Source organism: Rhinoderma darwinii, chromosome 4 (assembly GCF_050947455.1).
Source record: "Rhinoderma darwinii isolate aRhiDar2 chromosome 4, aRhiDar2.hap1, whole genome shotgun sequence".
Taxonomy (NCBI): Eukaryota; Metazoa; Chordata; class Amphibia; order Anura; family Rhinodermatidae; genus Rhinoderma; species Rhinoderma darwinii.
This window is the reverse complement of record NC_134690.1, coordinates 92,387,569-92,407,139: the sequence shown is the minus strand read 5'-3', so window position 1 is coordinate 92,407,139 and position 19,571 is coordinate 92,387,569. Positions and strand designations below refer to the sequence as shown.

General features: G+C 41.8%; 1 protein-coding gene across 4 annotated transcripts in view; it reads right to left on the bottom strand.

Annotated features, from left to right (window-relative positions):
- Positions 1 to 14,205, bottom strand: part of SCLY (selenocysteine lyase) — a 59,124-nt gene extending 44,919 nt beyond the window's left edge. For 3 of the 4 annotated variants that reach the window (XM_075861335.1, XM_075861332.1, XM_075861334.1), the window contains exon 1: positions 14,129 to 14,205. In XM_075861335.1, coding sequence (XP_075717450.1) covers positions 14,129 to 14,166 — 38 coding nt within the window. In that variant the 5' untranslated portion in view covers positions 14,167 to 14,205. Of the gene's footprint in view, positions 1 to 13,695; positions 13,866 to 14,128 lie in introns of those variants that run through there. The other variant, XM_075861333.1, reaches the window with a different exon arrangement.
- Between the last annotated feature and the right edge of the window lie 5,366 nt (positions 14,206 to 19,571).

Sequence of the window (19,571 nt, the reverse complement as noted above, 5' to 3'; positions counted from 1 at the left end):
CAAGCTGAACTTTCCCAGTACATGTGAATGGAGTTTACTGTGAATTGCTGCAGATTTATGGTGTGGTTCCAGCCTTAGAGAAGTGCTGGCCACATGTACCTGGTGCTATTTGCTTGAAAACCATGTTGAAACGCAGTTTTGCTGCAAGTCATAGCGGTTTTCGAAAACTTGTTTACATCTGCGTGTTTTGTGCTTGAAAACAGCTGTTTTCAGCAGAAGAGTGGCTGTTATGTGGTCACGTTATCCATTAAAACTTCCTGTGTGTCACAGAACTTCACTTTAAAGAGGTGCACCTATTTTCCATTTTCACATGTTGGGGGAGTATTCAAACATGTAACTACAAAAGTAACATCTGATGCAGGACAACATAGATATTTGGTTGTTCCCAGTTTTAAGAGTAAGGCCACGCGGTGCGGTTACGGTGCGTTTATGTTGCGTTTTTAAACCGCATCAAGTCATTTTTCAATAGAAGTCAATGGTGAAATTTGTGTTATGGACAGACGGCTGCTATTATATTACAACGTGTTGTTTGTGCAGTTAACTGCATCTTCATAATGTCTGACCGCATGCGGTTAATGACCGCGCTGCCAATGTTGTTGCTGAACTGCTTGTGTTTTTGCTGACAGTTCTGTAATGCCTTGTAATGACCTATATACAGGAAGCCCCTAACAAACCTGAACCCGGGGGAAAACTATGTCCATAAACTATGTGCGTAATAAAAGTAACAGTACTGCAGCATTACAGAGACAAAAAACACATGCAGTTGACCGCATGCGGCTTTCAAACGAAAAAAAAACCACAACAAAACCGCGTCAACGACGCACCGTGTGGCCTTACCCTCATTGACATGGGGTGGGGTCTCACTTAACCCCTTCCCGACATTTGTCATAAGTATACGACATGAAAAGCCAGTGCTTCCCGCAAAATGTTGTATACTTACGCCAAATGTTTGTCACCGGCTTAGAAGCTGAGCCGGTGCCATCATCGCCGGATCTCAGCTGTATCTTACAGCTGACATCCGGCTGTAATGGCAGGGACCGAAATTAGCTTCGATCCCCGCCATTAACCCCTTCAATCCAGCGTTTAAACGTGATCGCTACATTTAAGCTGTTTGCAGCTCATCGGAACCCCAGCAATGAAATTGCCGAGGTTCCGGTGTCTGCAATGGCAACCGGAGGCCTAATACTGGCCTCCCAGTCTGCCTAGCACAGAAGCCGGTCAAGATCCGCCCGGCCTGCAAATGCGGCCTGGCCTCCGCAAACGATTCCTGCTAAATGTGGTCTCCAAAAGCCAAATAGCGCTCTTTCCCTTCTAAGCCCTGCCGTGTGTCCAAACAGCCGGTTATTACCACATGTGGGGTATTGTTTTACTCGGGACAAATTGCTTTACAAATTTTGCGGTGCTTTTTCTCCTTTAGTCCTTCTGGAAATGAGAAAAAAATTTGCTAAACCTACATTTTCTTTGAAAAAAATGTAGATTTTCATTTTCACTGCCTACTGCCAATAATTTCTGTAAAAAACCTGTGCGGTCAAAATTCTCACTATACCCCTAGATAATTTCCTTGAGGTGTGTAGTTTCCCAGATGGGGTCACTTTTGGGGGATTTTCACTGTTTTGGCACCGCAAGAGCCCTTCAAACCTGACATGGTGCCTAAAATATATTCTAATAAAAATAAGGCCCCAAAATCCTCTAGTTACTCCTTTGCTTCTGAGGCCGATGCTCCAGTCCAGTAGCACTCTACAGCCACATGTGGGATATTTCCTAAAACTGCAGAAACTGGGCAACAAATATTGAGTTGCATTTGTCTGGTAAAACCTTCTGTGTTATAAAAAAAATAGTATTAAAAATGTATGTCTGCAAAAAAATATGACATTTGTAAATTTCACCTCTACTTTGCTTTAACCCCTCAAGGACGCAGCCTAGTTTTGGCCTTAAGGCTCAGAGCCCATTTTTCAAATCTGACATATTTCACTTTATGTGGTAATAACGTCGGAATGCTTAAACCTATCCAAGCGATTCTGAGATTGTTTTCTCGTGACACATTGGGCTTCATGTTCGTGGTAAAATTTGGTCGATATATTCAGTGTTTATTGGTGAAAAATTGCAAAATTTAGAGAAAATTTTGAAAAAATAGCATTTTTCAGAATTGAAATGCATCTGCTTGTAAAACAGACGGTTATACCACCCAAAATAGTTACTAGTTCACATTTCCCATATGTCTACTTTAGATTGGCATTGTTTTTTTAACATTGTTTTATTTTTCTTGGACGTTACAAGGCTTAGAACACAAACAGCAATTTCTCATATTTTTAAGAAAATTTCAAAAGCCTTTTTTTGAGGGACCTCTTGAGTTCTGAAGTGGCTTTGAGGGGCCTATGTATTAGAAACCCCCATAAAACACCACATTTTAAAAACTAGACCCATCAAAGTATTCAAAACTGCATTTAGAAAGTTTTTTTTAACCCTTCAGGCATTTCACAGGAATTAAAGCAAAGTGGAGGTGAAATTTGCAAATTTCATTTTTCTTGCTGAATGTCAATTTTATTCAATTTTTTTCCTGTAACACAGAAGGTTTTACCAGAGAAACACTACTAAATATGTATTGTCCAGATTCTGCCGTTTTTAGAAATGTCCCACATGTGGCTCTAGTGCGCTCGTGGACTAAAACACAAACCCTAGAAGCAAAGACGCACCTAGCGCATTTTGAGGCCTCTTTTTTATTAGAATATATTTTAGGCAGCATGCCAGGTTTCAAAAGGTGTTGAGGTGCCAAAACAGTAGGAATCCCCCAATAGTGACCCCATTTTGGAAACTACACCCCTCAAGGAATTCAAATACTGTTGTTGTTACAATTTTGACCGCACAGTTTTTCACAGCACCTATTAGAATTGGGCTGTGAAATTTAAAAAAAATCTTTTTTTCCAATAAAATGTAATTTGTGATCAAAATTTCTTATTTTCACGGGGAACAAAATACCCCATTTTGTTGCCCAATTTGTAATTAGTGCGGCAATACCCCATTTGTGGTGATAAACTTCCGTTTGGGCCCATGGGAGGGCTCAGAATGAAAGGAGCGCTATGTGTTTGTTGGAGTCCAGATTAGCTGGATTGGTTTTCGGGTGCCATGTCGCATTTGCAGAGCCCCAGAGGTATCAAAGCAATGGAAACCCACCATAAGTGACCCCATTTTGGAAATTACACCACTCAAGGAATTCAAATACTGTTGTTGTTACAATTTTGACCGCACAGTTTTTCCACAGCACCTATTTGAATTGGGCTGTGAAATGAAAACAATTTCATTTTTTCCAATAAGATGTCATTTTTTATCAAAATTTCTTATTTTCACACGGAACAAAATACCCCATCTTGTTGCCCAATTTCTCCTGAGTGCAGCAATACCCCATTTGTGGCGATAAACTACCGTTTGGGCCCATGGGAGGCCTCAGAAGGGAAGGAGCGCTGTGTGTTCTTTGGAGTGCAGATTTTGCTGGTTTGGTTTTCGGGTGCCATGTCGCATTTGCAGAGCCCCAGAGGTATCAAAGCAATGGAAACCCACTAGAAGTGACCCCATTTTGGAAACTACACCCCTCAAGGAATTCATTTATGGGTAATGTGACCATTTAGACCCCATAGTTTCTTCACAGAACTTATTTGAATTGGGCTGGGAATTTAAAAAAATATATTTTTTCCAATAATATGTCGTTTTAGCTCAAAAATTCTTATTTTCACAAGAAATAAAATACTCAATTTTGTTGCCCAATTTCTCCTGAGTGCAGCAATACCCCATTTGTGGAGATAAACTGCCGTTTGGGCCCATGGGAGAGCTCAGAAGGAAAGGAGCGCTATGTGTTCTTTGGAGTCCAGATTTTGCTAGATTGGTTTTCGGGTGCCATGTCGCATTTGCAGAGCTCCAGAGGTATCAAAGCAATGGAAACCCACCAGAAGTGACCCCATTTTGGAAACTACACCCCTCAAGGAATTCATTTATGGGTGTTGTGACCATTTTGACCCCATAGTTTTTTCACAGAACTTATTTGAATTGGGCTGGGAATTAAAACAAAATACATTTTTTCCAATAATATGTAGTTTTGGCTGAAAATTTATTATTTTCACAAGAAACAAAATTCCCCATTCTGTTGCGCAATTTGTCCTGAGTGCCGCAATACCCCATTTGTGGTGATAAACTGCGGTTTGGGCCCATGGGAGGGCTCAGAAGGAAAGGACCACCATTTGGCCTACTGGGGATTTTCTGGTGCGAAGTCATGCATGCAGAAGCCCCTGAGGTACCAGTACAGTTGAAACCCGCAAGAAGTGACCCCGTTTTAAAAACTACACCCTTAAGGCATTCATCTAGAGGTGTAGTGAGCATTTTGACCGGAGACCTACACCCCATAAACTGTAATGTGGGTTCTCCAGGGTACGGCAATACCCTACATGTGGCTGTTATCAGCTGCCTGGGCACACAGCAGGGCCCAGAGGGGAAAGACGAGGAGGGATAAGCTGTGCGGAGTGTATCAGGGTAAGTAAAATTGGGGTAAATTATAAACCAAGGGATGTATAATAAATTCATAAACACTTTCATACAGAGCTCTGGTTTTTCGGGACACGTGTCACATTGATATATTGTGACATCCCTTATCGCCCTCTTATAACAGACTTTGCACCTCTTTTGACCTTCTTGCCAGTTTGGGGAACTTCTCCTGGAAAGTGTTACCGCCCTGGTACGATGCGTGTGGCCCCGCTTCCAGAAGTACTGGGTGCCCCCCCTTCTTGGTCCCTAAAGATTAGGTTCTTGATAATCACCTCTTGAAATTCCAGGAAAGTTTCCCTCTGGCCTGCACATCGACGTAGCACGTACACATTGTACAAAGCCATCGGTATGATGTGCACGGCCAGCTTCTTATACCACACCGCATGGCGCTGTAGGGCTTCAGGACTTGATCTGTAGTCCAGGATACAGTCTGGTTTGGGGGTGGCCTTCCCTTCATATATCCTAAATCTGTAGGTATACCCTGATGCACTCTCGCAGCTTATACATCTTCACGCCATACCTTGCCCTCTTACCCGGCAGGTACTCACGGAATTGAACCCTCCCTTTAAAATGTACTCATCAACAGAAATACACTTCTCTGGGGTGAATGCTTGGAAAAACCAGGCACTGAAACGGTTTAATAGGGGTCTCCGTTTATACAAACGGTCAAATTTGGGGTGATCTCGGGGTGGGCACGGCTCATTATCAGTATAATGTAAGAAGCTAAGTATTGCCTAATTTATTTATTTCTGAAGTTGCTTTGAGGGGCCCATATATTAGAAACCCGTATCAAACACCCCATTTTAGAAACTAGACCCCTCAAAGTATTCACAACAGCATTTAGAAAGTTTATTAACCCTTTAGGTGGTTCACAGGAATTTAGAGCAAAGTAGAGGTGAAATTTACATATTTCTTTTGTCAGAAAATCCTCTTTATACCATTTTTTTTATAACACAAAAGGTTTTATCAGTGAAACGCAACTTAATACGTATTGCCCAGATTCTGCAGTTTTGAGAAATATCCCACATGTGGCCCTAGTGCGGTAATGGACTGAAGCACCGGCCTCTGAAGCAAAGGAGCACCTAGGGGATTATGAGGCCTCTTTTTTATTAGGCACCATGTCCGGTTTGAAGAGGTCTTGTGGTGCCAAAACAGTGGAAAACCCCCAAAAGTGACCGCATTTTGGAAACTAGACCCCTTGAGGAATCCATTGTAGTTTTCTTGGGGTGCATGCGGCTTTTTGATCAGTTTTTATTCTATTTTTAGGTGGTGTGGTGACTAAAAAACAGCAATTCTAGTATTGTTTTTTTATTCTATTTTTTTTACAGCATTCACCGTGCGCTATAAATGACACATTCACTTTATTCTGCGGGGCGATACGATTACGGCGATACCAGATGTTTATAGTTTTTTTTTTATGTCTTATGGCGTTTGCACAATAAAATACGTTTTGTGAAAAATCATTCACTTTTTGTGTTACCTTATTCTAAGCGCCATAATTTTTGTATTTTTCAATCAATAAAGCCGTGCGAGGACTTATTTTTTGCGTAACGAACTGTAGTTTCCATCAATAACATTTCTAGGTACATACGAGTTTTTGATCTCTTTTTATTCCATTTTTTAGGAGGTGAAGTGACGAAACAATTGTGATTGTGGTACGGTTTATTATTATTTTCATTTACGGCGTTCACCGTGCGGGATAAATAACGAAATAATTTTTTAGTTCAGGTCGTTACGGACGCGGCGATACCAATTATGTATAGTTTATTTGTTTGTTTATATATTTTTATTAATAATAAATGACTGATAAGGGAAAAAGGGGGATTTTTACTTTTATTACTTTTATTTTCTTATTTTTACACATCTTTTTTTTACTTTTTTTTTACTTTATTACATTGACCCACTAGGGGACTTGAGGGCAGGAGGCCCTGATCGCAATTCCAATACACTGCACTACATGCGTAGTGCAGTGTATTAGAACTGTCAGCTACTCACTGACATCAAGCATAGTGGGTCCTGACTTTGTCAGGACCCACTAGGCTTCCGTCGATGGCATAGCCGGACATCATTGTTTGGTGTCCGGTTGCCATAGTCACCATCGCCGGCCGCTATCGTGTAGCAGGCCGGCGATGGCAGCTTAACCCCTAAAAAACCGCGATCTCTATAGAACGCGGCTTTTAAGGGGTTAATCAGCGGGGAAACAGCGATCGGTCCCTGCTGTAGGAGCTGTGACAGCTGCTCAACAAGACAGCAACTGTCACAGCTCCTGTATGTGTCGGGAGGACGGCCGAAACGGCCGTTACTCCCGAGACGTACTATTAGGTCATGGAGCGCGAACGATACAGCTGCCATGACCTAATAGTACGTCCAGGAGCGGGAAGGGGTTAAATCCTGTGAAATGTCATTTTCTAAATGCTGTTTTGAATACTTTGAGAAGTGAAGTTTTTAAAATGGGGTGACTTTTTGGGGGTTTCTAATATATAAGGCCCTGAAAGCCACTTCACAACTGAACTGGTCCCTGTAAAAATAGCTTTTTGAAATTTTCTTGAAAATGTAAGAAATTGCTGCTAAAATTCAAAGCCTTGTAACGTCCTGTAAAAATAAAAGGATGTTCAAAAAACGATGCCAAACTAAAGTAGACATATGGGGGATGTTAATTAACAATTTTGTGTATTATAACTGCCTGTCTTACAAGCAGATACATTTAAATTGAGAAAAATGCTAATTTTTGCAATTTTTCGCTACATTTTGGTGTTTTTCACAATTAAATACTGAACATATCGAGCAAATTTTGCCAGTAACTTAAAGTCCAATGTGTCACGAGAAAACAATCTCAGAATCGCTTGGATAGGTAAAAGCATTCCGGAGTTATTACCATATAAATTGAAACATGTCAGATTTGAAAAATTAGGCTCTGTCAGGAAGGTCAAAAGTGGCCAAAGAGGGAAGGGGTTAAAGGGTAACTAAACATTCAACAAACTTCTGACATATCATAGTGACATGTCAGAAGTTTTGATTGGTGGGGGTCCGAGTACTGAGACCCCCACTAATCGCTAAAACGAATCGGTAGAAGCGCACTCAGGTAAGAACACAGTCGCTTCGTTTCTGTTCAGCTTTTTCCGGAAATCAATGTAGCGGTGTACAGACTCAATAGAAAGTCTATGAGCCGGTACACAGATACATCGGTTTTCCAGAAAAAGCCAAACAGAAACTAAGCGGCTGAGCGCTCCCACGAGCGCTTCTGCCGCATCGTTTTAGTGATTGGTGGTGGTTTCAGTGCTCGGACCCCCACCAATCAAAACTTCTGACATGTCACTATGACATGTCAGAAGTTTGTTAAACGTTTAGTTACCCTTTAAGGGCGGATTTACACGAATGTTGAATACGTCCGTGCAACGCGCGTGCTTTTCACGCACGTCGCACGGACCTATGCTTGTCTATGGGGCAGTGCAGACTGTCAGTGATTTTTGCGCAGCGTGAGTCCGCTGCATAAAACTCATGACAGGTCCTCTATTTCTGCGTTTTTCGCGCATAACGCACCCATTGAAGTCAATGGGTGCGTGAAAATCACGCGCAGCACACGGAAGCACTTCCATGGGACGCACGTGATTCGCGCAACAGCAGTAAAACTATGATTGCAAACAGAAAAGCACCACGTGCTTTTCTGTTTACAAACAGAGTGTCATAATGATGGCGGCTGCGTGAAAATCACACAGCCACGCATCATATGATCATGACACACGGAGCTGTTAAGTGCCTTTTGCGCACACAAAAGGCCGCATTTTTTGCGTGCACAAAACGCACACGCTCGTGTAAATCCGCCCTAAGGGTAAGAACTTGGAGCATCCACTGCATATGGCCGAAACCACGCCCACATGGGTGACGAATAGTCGCACGATTTAGGCCAGGGCTACACCTAGACTTTTTGTAGTGCTACTGATTGATTTTAACTATTAAGTGACAGCTGCAGTCCACAGGATTGCATGCAACTCTATGTATTCATTTGGACTGCATCTGTAGCTCAAGTTACAGGGGTTGTCCAGTACCTAAAAATGTATGACCTACCCTCAGGATAGGCCATCAATGTTTGATCGTTCGGGGTACAAATGCCGGGACCCCCGCTGATCAGCCCTTCATTCTAGTCACTGCTCACACTGTAAATCGCCGACACAGCAGTAATGGCGGTTCACAGTATTACAGCCTTCTCCCATTGAAGTGAATGTGAAACACCGCTACAAGTGTGTCGGCGATTCACAGTATGGGCAGTAAGGAAAATGAAGGGGAAGCAGCGCTTGTAGGAGTGCTGCAGTCCCTCTAAATCAGCTGATCGGCGGGGTCCCGGCACTCGGAACCGGACCGATCAAATATTGAAGGCCTATCCTGAGGATAGGCCATCAATTTTTAGGGACTGGACAACCCCTTTAAAATCAATCAGTAGAACTACCAAAAGCTGTAGCTCTAGCTGTAGCCCTAGCAAGTAATAATGTGGTATTACCGGCTAAGTTATGCACCCATTCGACGCCGAGCCGTGTGTTTTCACCGTAAAATGTCAAGCAAATTGTATGATTAAACTCAAATTGTACAACATGCCTCCATCCAGCGCTAGCTTTGAGGGTGCATTCACACGGTGCGGTTTTGCCACGTGACGGAAAACAGCATTAACACACACGTTTTTCGATGCATTTTTTGGCAGCGCGGTTAAAAAACGCGGCAAAACCGCACCTTGTGAATACACTTTAAGGCCGGGTTCACACGTAGCGTCAATACTGTGGATTTTCCGCAACGGATTTCACTGCGGAGTACCAGCAAAGTGGATGAGATTTGAATCTCATCCAAGCGCTGCGTAAAAAACCCGCCGAAAGCTCTTTCATAAATTGACCTCGGTTATTTAACCCCTTAATGACTGGGCCATTTTGCACGTTAATGACCAAGGATTATTTATTTATTTTCTTCCGTCGACATAGCCGTATAAGGGCTTGTTTTTTGCGGGACGAGTTGTATTTTGTAATTGTACCATTTTTAGATGCTTATAACATATTGATTAACTTTTATTAACTTTATTTTAGGAGAGAATTGAAAATAAGCAGCTATTCCAGCATTAATTTTCACGTTATAAATTTACGCCGTTTACTATGCAGCATAAATAACATGTTAACTTTATTCTATGGGTCGGCACGATTACGGGGATACCAAATATGTAAAGGTTTTATATGTTTTTCCTACGTTTGCACAATAAAAAGCCTTTTAGAAAAAATGTACTTGTTTTTGCATCGCCGCATTCCAAGAGCCGTAATTTTTTTATTTTTCCGTCGATGTGGTCGTATGTGGGCTTGATTTTTGCGGGACAATGTGTAGTTTTCATTACTACTATTTTGGGGTACACAGGACTTATAGATTAACTTTTATTTTATTTTTTATGGGGGGAATAGGAGAAAAGAGAGAATTTTGCCGTTGTTTTTTTGCGGTTTTTTTGGACGCCGTTCATCCGGCGGTTTAATTAATGTGTTCATTTTATTGGTCAAGTTGTCACGATCGCGGGGATACCATATATGTGTATGTGTTATTTGTTTTGACACTTTTACTGAATAAAACCACTTTTTGGGCAAAAAAAGTAGTTTTATTTGATTTAGACTGTAATTTTTTTTTTTTTTCCACAAACTTTATTTAACGGATTGACATTTTTTTTTAAGTCCCACCAGGGGACTTCACTATGCGATGTGCCGATCGCATATATAATGCTTTGGTATACTTAGTATACCAAAGCATTATTGCCTGTCAGTGTAAGGGTATGTGCACACACACTAATTACGTCCGTAATTGACGGACGTATTTCGGCCGCAAGTATCGGACCGAACTCAGTGCAGGGAGCCGGGCTCCCAGCATCATACTTATGTACGACGCTAGGAGGCCCTGCCGGACAACTGTCCCGTACTGAAAACATGGTTACAGTACAGGACAGTTGTCCTGCAGCGAGGCAGGGACTCCTAGCATCGTACATAGGTATGATGCTAGGAGCCCGGCTCCCTGCACTGAGTTCGGTCCGGTACTTGCGGCCGAAATACGTCTGTCAATTACGGACGTAATTAGTGTGTGTGCACATACCCTAAAACTGACAGGCAATCTGTTAGGTCATGCCTCCGGCATCGCCTAATAGGCAGTTGCTGAAGTCTTTGTTAGACCCCCGGCTGTCATGGAAACCCGACGGCGACCCGCGATTTGTTTGCGGGGGCGCCGATCGGGTGACAGAGGGAGCTCCCTCCCTCTGTCAAACACATTAGATGCCGCTGTCACTATTGACAGCGGCATTTAATGGGTTAAACTTCCGGAATCGGAGCGCGCTTCGATTCCGGCAGTTGCAGCAGGAGCCAGGCTGTGTATAACAGCCGTGCTCCTGCCGCTGATCACGTGGGTACAGTGTAAGTACCCGCGCCATCACAGGACGGATATATCCGTCCTCCTGCGCGAACTAGCAGCTGCTGAGGACGGATATATCCGTCCTTCGGCGTTAAGGAGCTAATCCGCAGCATAAATTGAGATTTTTAATCCGCAGCATGTCAGTTGTATTTGCGTAATCTCTTTTTTGAGGGTTTTCGCCATTGAATTCAATGGGGAGGTAAAACCTGCAACTAATAGCAGATGTTGTCATTTTTGTGGCGGAAAAGCTGCGATTCCGCCGCAAAAATCTCAATACGGAAAAAATAAAGCTTAGATTTGCCCTCCTCCTGTGTCCAGCCTGGCCTCCAGGGATGACGTTTCATCCCACATGACTGCTGCTGCGGTCACATAGGATGAAATGCTATCCCAGGAGGCCGGGCTGCAGGACGTCAGAAGGACGTGTCGCCATGGTTACGGCCGGGGTACGCTTTTCCATTCCACCGGTTCCCGTGCAGTATGTTTTTTTAACATGGGAGCCTATGGGTGACATATGCTACTGTATGGCATACATCACAGGTATACGTTTAAAGTATACGTCATGGGCTTTTTAATAGCCTTTCATGACATATATGTTAAAAGTATACTATGATAGTCTATGGGTAAAGGATGCACTAAATGGATGCCTAATAGAGGCATCTGTCACTGGGTGATGAGCGTTAACGACGTATACTTTTAATCTTTACCATTAAAGTGTATGGTGACAGATGCCACTACTGGGCATCCATCACAGCCTACATTTAACGTATAAGTTGGGAGCTTTTTCTAGGCGTATATATTAAAGGAAAGGTGTCATGATTTATTTTTTTTGATTAATTTATGTGTTTTTATATAATAAAATATTATATTTACTTTATTTTTTCACATAAAATGTTTTGTTTTTTTATTAACACTTTTTTACTCTACTGGGGGCTGCCATGTCTTATGTCACCTGTGCATCGGCGTAACTACCGCTGTAGCAGCCATAGCGGCTGCTGCGGGGCATGAGGGGGCCCGGGCCCCATGGCCGGAGGCTCCGCTATCAGCCACTATGGCTGCTACAGCGCGACACCACTGAACACTACGGCAGAGAAGGGAGGTATCACCCCGCTCTGCCATTAAAGGGGTTGTTCCTACAAAACACGTCTCGATAGGGGTACATCTGTGAGCGCTGGGACCCCAGTGATAAGGAGAACGGGGGACCGTAAGTCCCCCGAAGTTCTCCATAAGAAACTTTGGACTTCCGGGGTCTGTGTCCGGCAGCTCTGTAGAAATGAATGAAGTGCCTGTCGCGCTTGTGCGCATGCGTAACCAGCGCTCCTTTCATTTTTATTGAGCTGCCGGACGCAGACCCCGGAAGTCCAAGGTTTCTTATGGAGAACTTTGGGGGCTGTATGGCGTTATCTGCGGGGTGGGCTGTATGGCGTTATCTACGGGGTGGGCTGTATGGCGTTATCTGCGGGGTGGGCTGTATGGCGTTATCTGCGGGGTGGGCTGTATGGCGTTATCTGCGGGGTGGGCTGTATGGCGTTATCTGCGGGGTGGGCTGTATGGTGCTATATACAAGGGGGCTGTATGACAGTATCTACAGGGGGGGTGCATGGTGCTATATACAGGTGGCTGTATGGTGCTATATACAGGGGGGGCTATGGCGTTATCTACGGGGGGCTGTATGGTGTTATCTACAGGGGGCGCTGTGTGGCAGAATCTACAGGGAGGCATTATCTACAAGGGGGGTTGTATGGCACCCAGTCAAAAGTTTGCTATGGGGCCCAGTCTTTCCTAGTTACACCCGTGCATGTGTCTCTTCACAACACATACACATAAAATATGGCAGCAACAGGCCATAGGACATACGAACGGCTCCCGTGTTTTTTGACGCATTTTGTGCATGCTTTTTGAACGTTTTTTGGTGTGTAATTAGGACTGCCAGTGACTATGGGAGCTTTGGCACATTTTACATGATTAATTGACCTGACGCTTATTTTTTTCAGCAACGTGTTTTTGTTAAAACGCTTGCGTAAAAAATGCTCGTATGTAAATGGGGAGCTTAATCAAGTGTTTTTTGACGCATCTTTCAAGGAGCTTTTTACACATTTTGTGCTCACTTTTTGTACGTTTCTTGGCGCATAAGTTTTACTCCGATTGAGTATGGGAACATTCGGCACGCTTTACGTGCCAAAGAATTGACCAGACGCTTCTTTTTTTCCGCAATGCGTTTTTTATAAACACTCGCGTAAAAAATCGTGTTGTATGTACTAACGGTGTTTTCCCATTGATGTAAATAGGAAGCTTAATCAAGCGTTTGACGCGTTTTTTGGCACGTAAAATGCACCAAATACACGCCGTGTGAACCTGTCAACTGAAAAGTCATTCACCACAGGGTCTTCTCTCTTGACTTTCATCATTCTTAGCCTTTTGGTGTGTACTAGAGCTCTGCCAGCTGCCATTGTAAAAGCACTCCCAAAATGAGAGGTGGACATTGCTTAGCAATTTGTAGACCCTTTTCCTGGCTTGTAGCCAAAAATAGGGAAGGGGGGGGGGGGGCGAGTCTCCCTCCCACATTTACAGCAGCTGTAAGTCAGGCTGCTTTGCCTGATTCACCTTGCTGTAATTCTGGGAAGTGCTCCCCCTGGTGGCCAACATAGGTAAAAATGTTGAATTATTATTTCAATTTTAATACTTCCCACTCGTGGAAGAAAAAAAAAAAAATACAGCAAAAAAACCTTTAAAAATATAATAAAAATAACTTACTAAAAATTGTTGTGGAATTCTCAAGATTTCCTTTAAATGTAGGCCAAAAACGTATGTGAACACAGCCTTATATCCGATCTCGGCAGGTGCAGAAAAGTGTCAGCCGTAATACACTGCTGAAAAACGCTGCAGATGGAGTGGGCACAGCTCCTGAGCCCACAGCATCCTCGCGCCATACATTTATGGCGCTTGCCGCTAAATACATTGTGCCAGTGTCATAAATGTACGGCGCCAAGGGTTATTAGGTTAACTGAGCTCAGATTCGATGAGTCTCCACCATTAAAAAGTACTACACACGGTAGTGTACAGTAATCTGTAGTAAAGTTTTCTCAGGGAATATACATAAAACTGAACCATTATGAACCGCAGCGTCCACAGGCTAGCTACAGGTGTGACCAGTCCTCATCACTAGTATATATTATATACTACTCACATACGTAAGCACAGCGAGCCTGGAGGAGAAAGTACCATAGAGAGCAGGCTGCAGAGTTACAGAGCGTCCGAGAACCATAGAGTGGAGGTGATAGACGGCTCGCGTGACAGGAAATCTAGGACATTAGCAGAGGGCGGGTTGGAGGTTACGCGGGATGTTAAGTTATTTGCGTGGCCTCCACATGCTTTAATGCTTAGTTGGGATGAGAATGTGTTCATACAATGTTCATTTCTCGTATTTTAAAGCTTTATATCAAGTTCTTCTATGTTAGGTATATATTTTTTGGAAGACTGCGTGAACTTCATTGTGTTCAGAGTCACAGCGCCCCCTAATGAAATAAAACTAATTGTCTATCGCTGCTAATAGCCAGATTTGCCATTCAGAAGTGTGAGTGACTTTGGTGACTGTAATGCCGGCCTGACTGATTGCTCTGGATTTAGGTGTGAAGTTTTCTGACGACTTCCTGAAATCCCTACTCGGCAGGTTAATTGGAATTAGTAGTTTCCTTCAATGTTCAAGGACTTACTCAACTTGAGAAATGATCTTCCCTGCTCCAGGTCTTATGGATAAAAAAAAGTGTCGTTTTTGGCAAGAAACCCATTTTCGTTGGGATCAAATTACCAAACTTCCTAGTAGGTTTTCCGATGCCGAGCACCGCTGTTACGCAGATACGAAGACTAAGGCGGTTTCTATCTTGATTGGCCATTCGGTACCGTGGGAAAATGTGGATAGTCCTAGATGAACAATATACAGGATGAACAAAGATGGTGGACACAAACCCTGTACGTTAGGGACAATATACGCACCTGGTCAGCCGGCCTTTTTGGATCGCACACTTAGAGACGTTGAAGATTTCCTAGTGGGTGAGGCAGTTTTGGGGTGGGACCTCAACATGGCACTGGATCTGCTCCTGGACACTTCAGGTGGCACTTCTCACCTTTCCTATTCTCCACTTCATAAAGTTAAATGTTTACTACAATAATTTAAACTCTGGATACATTGCGTACTTTTTGCCCATCTGTCCGGGATTACACGTTTTTCTCACGTCCACGTAATAATTATTCATGTATTGATTATATTCTTGTCAATTCAGCATGTGACTATTGCGTTCAGCACACACTGACCCCATCACGTTTTGATTAGTATCACATTTTCTCTTCCAGCAGCCTAGCCTCTAAAATATCAGCCGTATTGTAAAAAGGAAAAAAAGTTAATAAAAGTAAATTTAACCCCTTCCCGACATCCACTATATATATATATACATATACACGGCGCACGTCGGGTGGGGGGGGGTGGGGTATGGAGCAGGCTCACGGGCTGCGTCCACTCCATAGAAAGAGCATGTCGGCTATATCTTGCAGCCATTACTTCAGTGTAACATGCAGGAGCCCGTTGATATAACCCCTTAGATGCTGAGGTCAATAGCGACTTCTGCATCTAATTGGTTAGAAACGGGAGTGGCCCCCTCGTGACCTGATCCGATGGTTGTCATGGGGGCCTGATGAAGGCTCCCAGCTCTGCCATCTTTGTACTCCTATGAAACCCTGCGTCCGGCAGGGCTTCATAGGAAATTGTCAGTATAATGATATACTACAACACATTAGTAGTGCAGTATATCATGCAAGCGATCCAATGATTGCTGGTTCAAGTCCCCTAAGGGGACTAGTAAAAAAAGTCAAATACAGTAAAATAAAGTGTTTTTTTAATATATATATATATATATACAATTAAATATTAACCCCTTCCTGCTGTGGCCACTTGACCTTCCTGACGGTATCATTTTTAAATCTGACATGTTTCACTTTATGTGGAAATAACTTCGGAATGCTTTTACCTATCCAAGCGATTCTGAGATTGTTTTCTCAGGACACATTGGACTTTATGTTGCTGGCAAAATTTGCTCGATACGTTCAGTATTTAATTGTGAAAACACCAAAATTTAGCATTTTTCTAAGTTTCTAAATGTATCTGCTTGTAAGAGGCAGTTATACCACACAAAATAATTGCTAATTAACATCTCCCATATGTCTACTTTAGATTGGCATCGTTTTTTGACCATCCTTTTATTTTTCTAGGACGTTACAAGGCTTAGAACTTTACCAGCAATTTCTCACATTTTCAAGAAAATTTCCAAAGCCTTTTTTTACAGGGGCCAGTTCAGTTGTGAAGTGGCTTTGAGGGCCTTATATATTAGAAACCTAATCTAATCTAATTGGTTTCTAAACCAGACAACCCCCTTAACTCTTCCACGACCGAGCTCATTTTAGCCTTCAGGGCCAGACCCATTTTTTCAAATCTAAAGTGTCATTTTATGTGGTAATAACTCTGGATTGCTTTTGCCTATCCAAGTGGAAAAATTTGGTCAACAAAATTCATTGCTTATTTGTGAAAAACACCAAAATTGAAAGAAAATTTGCAAAAATTATGATATTTCTAATTTTAAATGTATCTGCTTGTAAAACGGATAGTAATACATAAAATAGTTACTAATTCACATATTCCATATGTCTTCTTTATATTTGCATCGTGTTTTGAACATTATTTTATCTTTTTAGGATGTTAGAAGGCTTAGAACTTTAGCAACAATTTCTCACATTTTCAAGAAAATGTCAAAAGGCTATTTTTCAAGGACCAGTTCAGTCCTGAAGTGGCTTTGAGGGCCCGATGTACTAGATAGACCCCATAAATCACCCCATTTTAAAAACTGCACCCCTCAAAGTATTCAAAACAGCATTTAGAAAGTTTCTTAACCCTTGAGGCGTTTCACAGGAATTAAAGCAATGTAGAGGTGAAATTTACAAATTTCATTTTTTTTGCAGCAATTCATTTTATATCCATTTTTTTTTCTAACACGGGAGGTTTTACCAGAGAAATGCAACTCAATATTTATTGCTTAGATTCTGCAGTTTTTAGAAATATCCCACATGTGGCTCTAGTGTGCTTATGAACTGAAGCACAGGCCTCAGAAGCAAAAGAGCACCTAGTGAATTTTGGGGTGTCCATTTTTTTAGAATATATTTTAGGCACCATATTAGGTTTAAAGAGGTCTTGTGGTGCCAAAACAGTGGAAACGCCCAAAAGTGACCCCATTTTGGAAATTACACCCTTTGAGGAATTTATTTAGTGGTATAGTGAGCATTTTGACTCCGCAGATTTTTTGTAGAAATTATTGGTATTAGGCCGTGAAAATAAAAATAAATTTTTTTCAAAGAAAATGTAGGTTTAGCTATTTTTTTTTAAATTTCCACAAGGACTGAAGGAGAAAAAGCACCACAACGTTTGTAAAGCAATTTATTCTGAGTAAAAGAATACCCCATATGTGGTCATAAACGGCTGTTTGGACACACGGCAGGGCTCAGAAGGGAAGGAGCGCCATTTGGATTTTGGAGTGGTTTCTGGGAGCCATGTCACATTTGCTAGCCCCTGTTGTACTAGTACAGTGGAAACACCCCAAAAGTGACTCCATTTGTGAAACTATACCGCTTGAGGAATCCTCTAGGGGTATAGTGAGAATTTTGACCCCAAAGGTTTTTTGCTGAATTCATTAGAATTAAGCCGTGAAAATGAAAAATGTATTTTTTTCCCCCAATAAAATGTAGTTTTAGATCAACATTTTTCATTTTCACAAGGAATAATAAAAAAAAGCCCCCCAACATTTGTAAAGCAATGTCTCCCAAGTATGGTAATACCCCTTATGTGGTTATAAACTGCTGTTCACATATATGTGATTGGTCAGAATAAAAGAAACGGTATTTGACTTTTGGAGCTTAGATTATACTGGAATGGTTTGTGGACGCCATGTCACATTTGCAAAACCCCTGATGTACTAAAAAAAAAAAAATTACCCCATTTTAGAAACTACACCCTTAAATGTATTTATCAAGGGGTGTAGTGAGAATTTAGATCCTATAGGTGTTTTTTTACAAAATGTATGCAGTGGAAGATACAAAGTGAAAATTGCAATTTGCAATTTTCACTGCACAATATGTTGTGCCCAGCTTGTACCACTAGAGAATCTTAATCTATAAATTGTTAAGCGGGTTCTCCCGGGTATGGTAATGCCTTACATGTGGATGTAAACTGCTGTTTGGACACACTGTAGGGCTAAGAAGGGAAAGAGCGCTATTTGGAGCGTGGATTTTGCTTGGTAGTAGTTTTGTTTGAGTATTACTGGTATTTCAGTTTATAATATGCCCTGTGCGGAGTACATCAGGGCATAATAAGAGGGTATAATAATGGGGTAAATAATACAATTATCCATATATGTGTGGTACGCTGTGAAGCAATCCGTTATGCACAGGCCGGTGTCACACTGATAAACAGTTTTTTGAATATCCTTTTATTTTTCTAGGACGTTACAAGGCTTAGAACTTTAGCAGCAATTTCTCACATTTTCAAAAAAATGTCAAAAGGCTATTTTTGCAGGGGCCAGTTCAGTTGTGAAGCGGCTTTGAGGGCCTTATATATTAGTAACCACCAATAAGTCACCCCATTTTAAAAACTTCACCCCTCAAAGTATTTAAAACAGAATTTATAAAGTTCCTTAACCCTTTAGACGTTTCACAGGAATTAAAGCAAAGTAGAGGTGAAAATGTCAAATTTTATTTTGCAGAAATTATTTTTTTTTTAACACAATCCTCTGACCCAGCAGTGTAAGGAAATACATTACAGCTGGAAATTAAATACTAAAGCACAATACAAGAAATTAATTTTTAATCAATTTTTTATTTTTTTTGTAACACAGAAAGTTTTACCAGAGAAATGCAACTCAATATTTATTGTCCAGATTCTGCCATTTTTAGAAATATCCCACATGTGGTCCCAGTGTGCTAATGGACTGAAGCACAGGCCTCAGAATCAAAGGTGCACCTAGAAGATCTTGGGGCCTCCTTTTTTATTAGAAAATATTTTAGGCACCATGTCAGGTTTGAAGGCCTCTTGCGGTGCCAAAACAGTGGAAATCCCCCAAAAGTGACCCCATTTTGGAAACTACACCCCTTAAGAAAATTATCTAGGGGTATAGAAAGCATTTTGACCCCGTAGGTTTTTTGCAGAAATTATTGAAAGTAATCCATGAAAATCTACATTCTTTCAAATAAAATGTAGGTTTAGCTAATTTTTTCTAATTTACACAAAGACTAAAGGTGAAAAAGCACCGCAACATTTGTAAAGCAATTTCTCCCGAGTAAAACAATACCCAACATGTGGTCATAAATGGCTGTTTGGACACACAGCAGGGCTTAGAAGGGAAAGAGTGCCATTTGGCTTTTGGAGCTCAAATTTAGCAGGAATGGTTTGCAGCAGCCATGTCACATTTATAAAGCCCCTAAGGGACCAAAACAGTGAAAACGCCAAAAAAGTGACTCCATTTAGGGAACTACACCCCTTGAAGAATCCATCTAGGGGTGTAGTGAGAATTTTGACCCCACAGGTGTTTCATAGA